The 9,987-nt window shown below is 54.8% G+C and overlaps 1 protein-coding gene across 1 annotated transcript in view; it reads left to right on the top strand.

Moving 5' to 3' along the window:
- NMT1 (N-myristoyltransferase 1) overlaps positions 1-9,435 on the top strand; it is a 40,612-nt gene extending 31,177 nt beyond the window's left edge. The window contains exons 7-12 of the mRNA XM_008149245.3: positions 10-180; positions 1,143-1,251; positions 3,413-3,583; positions 4,207-4,374; positions 5,433-5,570; positions 6,206-9,435. Coding sequence (XP_008147467.2) covers positions 10-180; positions 1,143-1,251; positions 3,413-3,583; positions 4,207-4,374; positions 5,433-5,570; positions 6,206-6,226 — 778 coding nt within the window. The 3' untranslated portion in view covers positions 6,227-9,435. The remainder of the gene's footprint in view (positions 1-9; positions 181-1,142; positions 1,252-3,412; positions 3,584-4,206; positions 4,375-5,432; positions 5,571-6,205) is intronic.
- Positions 9,436-9,987: the final 552 nt, after the last annotated feature.

The raw sequence follows: 9,987 nt of genomic DNA on the forward strand, positions 1-9,987 counted from the left end.
TCTCTTTAGAGAGAAGAAGATGGTGGAGATCAACTTCCTGTGTGTCCACAAGAAGCTGCGTTCCAAGAGGGTGGCTCCTGTCCTGATCCGGGAGATAACCCGGCGGGTTCACCTGGAGGGCATTTTCCAAGCTGTTTACACTGCTGGGGTGGTATTACCAAAGCCTGTCGGCACCTGCAGGTAACAGTCTTCCTGCAGGCCCTGCAGGCCCGCCATCTTCAGATCGCTCCTGTCCCCCGGCGTGTCCGCTGTAGTTGAGCTGTGTCACTGGCGGTCACATCTCGGCCTCAGCCCAGTGCTTGCCCGAGAACATCTTGCTTCTCTGGTGTCTGATAAGAGGGGTTGTGGGTACCCACAGGAGCAGGTAGGAAGCATGGAGGAGTGCAGTTAGGAAGGGCAGACTGGGAAGTACATCATGCCCTTTCCAAAGGGATTAGCCATTCTCAGCTCCTGTTCATTCCTGCCATTTAGAAATAAGAGGTCAATCTGCTGTGGTTTTGTTTTAGTTTTTAAGGACACACCCAAATCTGGATTTTTATGGTAAATGTCCGCAAGTTTTAAATGGTTGGCTCAGTTTTGTTGTGAATATTGTGTGGGCCAAAGAGAGCATGTCTGATCCCTGTGTGACCCAAGGAGAACCTCTGACTCAGAAAGTTGTTTGAAACAATCACAGCCTGTGCCTTGAGAACTTCAAAAGTAAAAACACCAGGCCACTGCAGTAGGGGAGGGAGGAGGCGGCTAAACGTTTGTAGAGAACTGTAAGTCCTTTATGTCTTCTCCATTGACTTGATTCCAGGAGTGGGGCGTGCTCTTCCCAGGCAGCTACTGTAATGGGAGCTGCTTCTGAAATTGAGAAAGAAAAACAGGGAGAAGGAGAATCCAGGAAGAGCTCCGGCCGCTCCACATTCACTGCAGGGTGGAGGGTGTTGGAGAGCAGGGCAATGCCCCTGGCTCAAGAGATGTGTGTCTCTTGTGCCACCTGCTGGCCATCTGGGGATCTCCATGCCATTGTCTTTTTGTTGTTGTTGTTGGTACTTTGCCATTTTATTTTTTTAATCTATCTTTATTGTTAAAAATAGTCATTGTTCTCTTAATGGGTCTTGCCAGAATCCACTGAGGACAGGACATTTGTGCCCCCACAGGTACTGGCATCGGTCCCTAAACCCACGGAAGCTGATTGAAGTGAAGTTCTCCCACTTGAGCAGAAACATGACCATGCAGCGAACCATGAAGCTCTACCGACTGCCAGAGGCCAGTGGTGCTCCAGGGCGCTAGGCAGGGGCAAGAGAGGACCGAGGAGCCTGGTCCTCAGCAGGAGAGGAGCAAGGCTTTGGGTTGGGGGAGGGGTCAGAAAACGGACTCAACCCATAGTTTCCAAATTCCTGGCTTTCCATTTCCATTGTTTTCTATCGCCTGTAGCAAGGGCTTTATTTTAGTTTGACTTCCTCAGTTCGCCTGCACCTGGGCTAGCTTCTCTGTTGATGGGCTCAGAGAACACCTCTTTTCTGCAATTTTAGCCTAAATGTGCCTAAATAGAAAGACGAGTCCACTCACTGAACTGCACTACCTCCCAGAGCCCAATGTAACTAAGCCGTAGAGTGTCTGCTGCCCCCTCTGCCAAGTCAGGTAGAGGACGGATGGCCTGTGCTTTGAGGGAAGCCCAGATTTCTAACTCCAATGCCTCCATCCAGGCTTTGCCATCAAAGGATGGGCAACCCGGAGGGAGCTGGTTTTCTGTTCTGGACCTCAGTTTGCCTAGTTTCCCAGCAAAACCAGTGTTCATGCTCTCCAGGTGCATCTGGCTTCCAGGTCCTAATGGATCTTCAGATCGCTCCTGTTCCCTCAGGCCTCTTCAGGCAGCATCACAGTTATTGGTTGTTGGCTTATGAGAGGGCTGCCTGCCTGGACTGGGTTAAGCCACTCAACTGGATTAGTCACCCTGGGATCAAGCTAACTCATCACTGGATGGGGGTCATTCGTGTCCCATTTTGAGGGAGTGTTGCAGCGGTTAGACACTGTCCAAAAGCAGCAGATTCGAGGGCCGAGTTGCGGTTATTGTGACAGAGTTGTCCTGATTTCTAGGTCATCGGAGAGCATTCTTAAGGTGTGTAGCAACAAAATGCCTCTGGTCTCCCCGCCTTGGCGGAGGAACCTCGGCGTGACTGCTGTAGGGTCACTGTGGGAGCTGCCTGGTAGAAACAAGTGAGTCACTGTTCCCCAGCAGCACCAGGATGGGCGAGGGATTTCAGCAGCGACAAGTCCTGAAACTGCTGTTTGAAAAGCAGTGCCTACACGGGGAAGCAGTTACATCAGGCAGTGCCGGAGGCATATACATTCTAACTCCACCCTGTTTTCAGATTTGGCTGACCCCACTTCACAGATCGAGTCTTTGGGAATATTCTCTCAGCCCCAGTATTAACTTCAGAGCATCACAGGGCCTCATTCCACCGAAGCCTTTTTTTCTCTTTTTCTGTTTAAGGGTAAATTCCGGGAAGTCAGTGCTTTTCTTCGGAATTTAACTTGCATGCGTGTTCTGTTGGGGGACTACTAGTGCAGTGGCATTCAAGTGGATAAAACCAGCACCCAGTTCAGATGTGGGCCCGGGGGTTCCACAGTGCCTGCAGCTGAGAGCCGTCTGTGAGGCGCTCTAAGTCTATAGGACGAGATTCAGTTCCGTGGGAGGAGGTGGTGAGGGCTCAGAGGAGAGGAGCCAAGAGAGTCTTCATTGAAGCCCAGGAGTAGCTCTGGGCTGGGCCTCCCCCATCGCACCCCTCGGGTGGCCTGGGCTTCCTTCCATCTTGGCAGCGCTCACACTTTGTGCTGGGTAATTCTTTGTCATGGGGGCTGTCCTGGGCAGCATGTAGGATGCTTTAGCAGCATCCCTGGCTTCTGCCCATCAGATGCTAGTAGTACCTCTCCTGCTAGTTTTAACAACCAAAAATGTCTCCTGGTGTTGTCAAATGTCCTGGGGTGGGGAGCCAGGGAGGCAGAACTGCTCTGTTGAGAACCACTGAACTGGGAGGACAGAAGGCACAGTCAGAACAGCCAGCCGGTTCAGGGATGGAAGATCCTGTGCTCTGTGTGGAGTTTGGAACAAGGGTGGGGTGTGGTGGGTTGTGCTTCTTAGGAAGACGGCCTAGGGCATGTGGATAAGAGGTTGAAGCCACAGCCTTAACTAGGAGGGCAAAGGCCAAAAGACGCTGGAGAAGCAAGACTTGCACCTGAGCGGATACGGACAGTGGAGAGAGGGAGTTGCCTAGGGGACTGAGGATTCTGTGTGAGGGCCTGGGTAGATAGATCCAAAGTCGGGTAACAAGGGAGACTTGACATTTTTGGTGCCCATAGGACCTGAGAGGAGTCAGGATGCTCCCAGTCAGCACATCTGATGCTGTTTTGTCTGTCTGCCTTCCAGTCTCCCAAAACAGCTGGACTGCGACCAATGGAAAAAAAGGACATTCCAGTAGTTCACCAGCTCCTCACCAGGTACCTGAAGCAGTTTCACCTCACGCCAGTCATGAGCCGGGAGGAGGTGGAACACTGGTTCTACCCGCAGGAGAACATCATTGACACGTTTGTGGTGGAGGTGAGTGGGGAGGGGTGTTCCAGGCCTCTGGCCACTCACAGAGAGGTACCCTCCTCAAGCGGCTAGGTTTCCTGGCCTCAGTGACTGAAGAACCGATTGACGGGCATGTTGGCACCCTAGACTTCCTTGGCCATCCATGCTTGCTCCTCCCTAAAGACAGGAAGTTGTAGTTTGCATTTGCTAAAATGATCCCTCTGGCCTTGCTGTGAGCCCTTCTCCCTCCCACCACCCCTAGTCCCCACTGGTGACAAAGAGAACTGAGCCCCTCTTAGGGAAGCCTGCAATCCTTGCCTGTCGTGGCTTGGTCAGTGCTGGTCAGGCATTGGGGTCACACTTCGGGGGAATGTGAGCCACAAGAAGTCTCTGGGGAAGCGCAGGCCAGGAAAGAGAGCTGACAGATTCAGCCCACATTCTAGCCTGGATTTTCCTTCTGGCTCTGTCCTCAAGTGCCCCGGCCAGTGTCTTTTCTCCTCCCTGCATATTCTGTTTCAGTTTCCACCCAATTGTTTAGGGGGGCAGAGCTGCCTGTGGGTGACGTGAGAGCAAGAGAAAACCATTTGTTCCCAGACTACAGGATTCCCATGCATGTGTGACATTGCCTCCTTTTGCTGTCTTCCCTTCAGAATGCAAATGGTGAGGTGACGGATTTCCTGAGCTTTTATACGCTTCCCTCCACCATCATGAACCATCCAACCCACAAGAGTCTAAAGGCTGCTTATTCTTTCTACAATGTTCACACCCAGACCCCTCTTCTAGACCTCATGAGTGACGCCCTTGTTCTCGCCAAAATGGTGAGGAGCAGACTGGAGGGAGGGTCAGCTCTGGGGGGCAGTGGCAGTGGAATGGTGGTGAGCACAGCTCAGGGTTTAGCTGCCCATGGGCCAGGAGCCTGGAGCCTACCTTGTCCTCTTGCTCTGCTTAGGGAAGAGCCCAGCAGTTGTCAGCCAGCAGCTAGAAACTAGGAGGGAGCAAGGAGCATCCACATGAAGTGAAGGCTTTGAACTCCTCCTGATTTATTTCAGTGAGTTTCGTTCTCACGGGAGGCGCTGCCAAGGAGCCTGAATAGCCAGGCCTGCTCGGGGAGGAGAGGGGTCCTTACGACTTCCCCAGCGTGGGAATGGGGAGATTGGTCTCTGTCGTGGTGAGTCATTGGAGCGCTGACTGTAGAGCATGGGGGAGGGGCCCAGGTGTCTTATACCCAAGAAGTCGTCCTCAGTCAGTCCTTCATTATGGGCCTGCCTGCAGGGAGCCCCGCCCACTGTGGGGCAGCTAGACCAGCGGTTGCAACCTTTCGGACCTCACGGACCTCTAGAGGTCCACGGACCACCGGTTGGCGACCGCTGAGCTAGACGATGGACAGTCCCGTCCCTGCCCTGGGAGAGCTTCTGGTCAAGGTGGTGAGGGGTAGGAAGTGTCTTCATCACAGGTGTTCGCTGAAGGCCTAAGAGTTGAGGTGTCCAGGGAGTGAGGGAGCAGTGCAAGTGCTGACAGGAGCTAGCTTCTCCAGGGAAGGGGTTCCGGGCGTGGTCTCCAGAGAGGACTGTGGGAGTCACTCGAGTATTTCAGGGAAGTGCGGCCGGAACAAGGGGAGCAGTGGCTTGGACACCGAGCACACAGTGTGCTTGGAGGCGCACTGGGGAGGCAGGGAGGATGGCCTCGGTGTCCTGAGAGCCGTCACTGGCGAGCGGGCGCTCTCTGGAGTTGGAATTCAACACGGAAGCAGCCAGAGCTTTGAAGGAAGAGGGCTCTGCGGCCCCCTTGGGGTGGTTCTGACAGGATAGAAAAGGGCAGGAAGGTGAGGCAGCTTTTTCCTCTCCTCACCTATTCTCTGCTCCTTGCCGCTGTACAGAAAGGGTTTGACGTGTTCAATGCACTGGATCTCATGGAGAACAAAACCTTCTTGGAGAAGCTAAAGTTTGGCATAGGGGACGGCAACCTGCAGTATTACCTTTACAATTGGAAGTGCCCCAGCATGGGCGCAGAGAAGGTATGTAAGCTCCTGGGCCTGCCCAGGCCAGGGAGTTGGTGGAGCAAACGCAGGGCATGGGTCTGGGATCCAGCATCAGTCTGGGCCCTTGTTAACTGGTGTTCGGCCCCCTGAAAGCCCCCTCCCTCGAATGGCCAGACTAGCGTGGGGGTGGCAGAGGGTTGGGCTCCAGAGCCACAGAAGCAGGAAGGTGTCTCCAGCTTCTCTTCCCACAGTGAGTCCCTTCAGCTGCCTGGGGGCCGGGCATTGGGACTGTCTCAGGGAACCCTGCGAGTGAACTGCCTGTTAGCCAGGAAGTTAGGGTCTGAGGGTTGAGGATTTTTCCCTCTGCTGGGCTGCTGCCCTCATCCCAGCCCTTCGTCCTCCACCAGCTCCAAAGGGCAGCCCAGGACCATCGTGTGGTCAGCAGTTAACAAAATAAGTGCCGGCCAGAGGCCTGTGCTCGAGATGCTGGCAGCTGCTCTCCTTAAAGGATGTGGTCAATGTATAGGTTGAGCGTGAGCCTCGGCTGTGAGTCTGCTCCCACAGCCAAGCAGCACTGGGCTCAGCCATTTGGCACTTCAGGTCCGTGGGGAAGTGGGAGAGGCTTCAAACAACGGTCAACTCAACTCTGCCTCTCCGATTGGCTCTCCTAGGTTGGGCTGGTGTTACAGTAACCAGTTGCCAGTGAGATTCTGGATAAAGCCACTGAGAATTCAAACCAGGAAATGGAATCCCACCACTTGTTGGTCCAATTTTCACAAACGTGAGAATCCCTGGCAAAGGGAACAGAAGTGAACCGGCTTAACCAAACCGCCACTGAACTTGACAATTGTTTTGCGATGGCGTAGGCTGCGTGACGTCACCTCTGGCCGTGTCTCTGGTCTCCCTGTTTTCCAGTTAATCACATCCTTATGCAGCCGTGATCAAGGGAATGTAACTGCTGAAAACTAGCTCGTGATTGGCATATTATGGAGTTAACGGGTGAATAATAAAAGTATATATATTATATATATATAAATATTTTAAATATCTTTCCTGTTCCAAATGTACAAGGATGTTCGGTCTCTAATGAAAAGCTGAATCCAGATCATTCCTGAAAATCGGAATCCAGGACAGTGCCAGACATACACATTGCCACAGGGAATTGTCCTCTTCTGAGAGCAGGCTCTGGCTTTTCTTGGGGGAGCAGAAGGGATGTGGGCAAGTCTATCCAGTTCCCCTTCTGAACTGGCTGGAATGATTGGCTTCGAGAAGGCAGAGTAAGGTGGAGGGATGTGCCAAGCTTTGGGGAGGGCCTAGATCTCAGACTGCAGGTGGAGCCCTAGGTGGGGCCAGTCGTACTCAGAGGCTTTCCTGCGGGCCGGGCCTTTTCTGCATTCAGAAACAGTGGTGGTGATCTGTGGAAGCAGGTTTCATTAAATGAGTCCCTTCTCCATCCGCTTGGCCTGCCCCCTGTTGGAAGTCATCCTGCCAACTCTTTAGCCAGCTGTTGCCGATCTTATAGGCATGAGTCCCCCATGAGATTGTTTTTCCATTTCCAGGGGTGACTGGCAGTTTGAAGGGGACCTTTGACCTCCTTGTAGCATTTGGGACTTTGTGGAGACCATGTCAGTGCAAGGCCTGGTTAGCTCATCTTAGAGCAAAGAGCCAGCACCCTCACGCCCCAGGGTGGCTGGGCAGGGACGGTGTGGGTTCCCAGGCCCCTGGCCTGTGCCTTCCAACCCATTGGCCATCTCTTGTGCTCCTTTCCAAGACAGCCTGCAAGGAATGGCAAGGAGTGGTGGTTAGCCGCCGATCTGAACTTAACAGAAATGATTTCACGTTGCCATTGTCTGAGTGTGGTTTTCACCGATGATATTCGGTGGATTTGGTGGTGGTGGTGACGATGGTTATTGATGCTGCCAGTTTCCCCACAGGAGTGGGACCTCCGGTCACGTGGCTGTCGGGGTAGGCATTCCTATTCCTCACTTGTGCTCAGCCAACTGGCTTAGGGAGGATTTGGCTGTGGAATTGTCAGCAACCCACATCCAGGTTTGTATGTGACTTTTGCTCTAGGAGAAAGGAAGTGGGTGGATAACGTGGCGTGAGGGTTTCCTCTCGGCTACTTGTAGGGGGAAGGAAGTCTTAGCCAGGAGGCCAGACTGTCTAGTCTTACCAACTGCAGCCATGCTCTGCAGGCTGGCAGAGCTGTTTGAGGCTGTGGGTTCTGGTGAGGTTGGCCAGAGGTCCATTCTGCAGTCCCCGAAGCTGGAAGAAATCGTGTGCTTGGCATAGGGCTGTGCCACCTGCTGCAGTGTTGCCCACTCTTGGTGGACTGGATGGGGATTTCATCAGGCCTCTAGGGGCCTCCCTTCTCCTGTTGTCCCTGCTCTGCAACCTGCAGGCACCAAGGATCATGGCTGACCTTTGACTCCTGACTCCAAGATACCCAGACCAAAGAAGCTGCTGTTCTTAGCAAGATGTTCGCTGCATTCCGCAGACAGAAGGAGTCAGAGAGGCGGAGGCTTGCCTTACAGCTTCTGAGACGTCAGACACAACGCCGAGTCCCAGAGCAGCTCGCCAGGGCAGGCTTCTAAGGACATCAGAGAAGACAGTGCCCAGCTCTTTCCTACCTGGGGCAGACCTGAAACTTGGAAACACTCCCTGTCCGGGCCACGTCCTAGCCTGACTGCCTCCAAAACTGGGGTGCACAACAGCCCCTGGAGTTTGCCTGGGTTGACCCAGATCATGGGATGGAAACTGTGAGGCCTGTGGCTCCTCTGGAAGAAACATCTCCTGGAAAGGCCCCAGTGTCTCCCTCCAAAACCACGTGGCCCCTCCTTGGACTCCACTGTCGTTCATGGTGGGGACCCTGCCGCACCCTCAGCACCACCACCAGGCCTTCGGGAATTGGCTCAGTGGCTGCTGCTCCCTGGGTCCTTCACCAACCCCTTCCAGGACTCCAGGTCAGGGAGAACCACTGTTTGGGATTCCAGGCCTCCTCACGAGGCGCTGCAGGATGGTGGAGCCAGGCTGGCTAGAACCCAACAAGGGAAGGACCTGGACGTGCCTCCGGGTGTGGCCCTCGTACCTGTCCGCCTCTGCTCCTGCTGACACTGGGCTTTCGGACACGCGTGTCTCTGTGTGTTTATCTCCTGCCTTTGGATTGACTCTGCATCTGATCCCTGACTCCCTGGCAAATCCCCGTGGCCTCCCTGTCTGCGTTGGGGGAGAGCTGGTTAGAAAAAGAAGCCTCGGTTCTGGATTGAGGTCTGTATAGGGCTTGTTACCCACACACGCCTGCATTCAAAGACGCTAATGTCTGGTTTGAAGGCCGGCCCACACCGAGCCACTTCAACACGTAGGTTGTGGAAAATGCCAGGCCTTTTCTGCACTCCCTTCTACCTGCCAGCGCCCCCTTACTTGCTGGTTCACTGAAGCCCGAGGGTGGGTGTCCCAGTTGTCTGTAATTCGTTGCTCCAAGGTGACCAGCATTTAACCACCCCAAGGGGTGTCCCAACGCCTGGATAGCTTCAGGAAGCTGCAGTCTAGGAGCGGGCGAAGGGCGGTCAGACCAGGGGAGGGGCAGGTTTGTACCTGTCAGTGCCCACCTGCCCCCGACAGAGGCGGCCCCAGGCCTCGGTTTTGCCCTACGGCAAAGTGAAAGCGGGCCTGCAAACACTGCCCCTGGGAGGCTTTGTGGGACAATTTCATTCAATTAAATAAAAAATATGGATGACTGCAGGTGCTGCATCTTGGACAGGGAAGAGGGAAGCTTCACCTTTTTGTCTTGGCTTTTCTCTGGGCTCTGGGCGAGGCCCCCATTTCCAGGGCGGGGGAGAAATACCAAATGCATTGTTGCGCTCGATACATCTCACTTGTTTCTAATAAAGGAAGCAGCTGAATAAAACCTCCGCCCTCCTGGTTTTGCTGTGGACAGCAAGTGGCTGCGGAACGAATGGCAGCCCCAGCCTGGGCTAGAGCTGTGGACCCCTGAGGGGCAGCCCCCCCTCCCCCCCCTGAGTGGCAGCGCCCCCCCTCCCCCCCTGAGTGGCAGCGCCCTCTCCCCCCCAGTGGCAGCGCCCTCTCCCCCCCGAGTGGCAGCGCCCCCCCTCCCCCCCTGAGTGGCAGCGCCCCCTCCCCCCCTGAGTGGCAGCGCCCTCTCCCCCCCGAGTGGCAGTGCCCTGCAGGAGAGGCTGTCGTGATCACAGCTCTGGGCAACTTTTGAAGACTCGTGGCAAGGCTGCCCCCTTTCAGGGCAAACTTGGCGCCTTCCCCCAGTCCTCTCAGGCGCCAGTGAGGAGCCAGTAGTGACCCAGCTTCACTCCGGGTAAGAGGAGCAGCTGGGCTCTGTGCCAGCCAGCACCAGGCACCTGGGCCGAGGAGCAGGGGGCCCCTTCGGTCTGGGTCAGCAGTGGCTCCCCTGATGGAGGGCGCAGGCACTGCCCTGCCCACT

Source organism: Eptesicus fuscus, chromosome 20 (assembly GCF_027574615.1).
Source record: "Eptesicus fuscus isolate TK198812 chromosome 20, DD_ASM_mEF_20220401, whole genome shotgun sequence".
NCBI classification, from domain to species: Eukaryota; Metazoa; Chordata; class Mammalia; order Chiroptera; family Vespertilionidae; genus Eptesicus; species Eptesicus fuscus.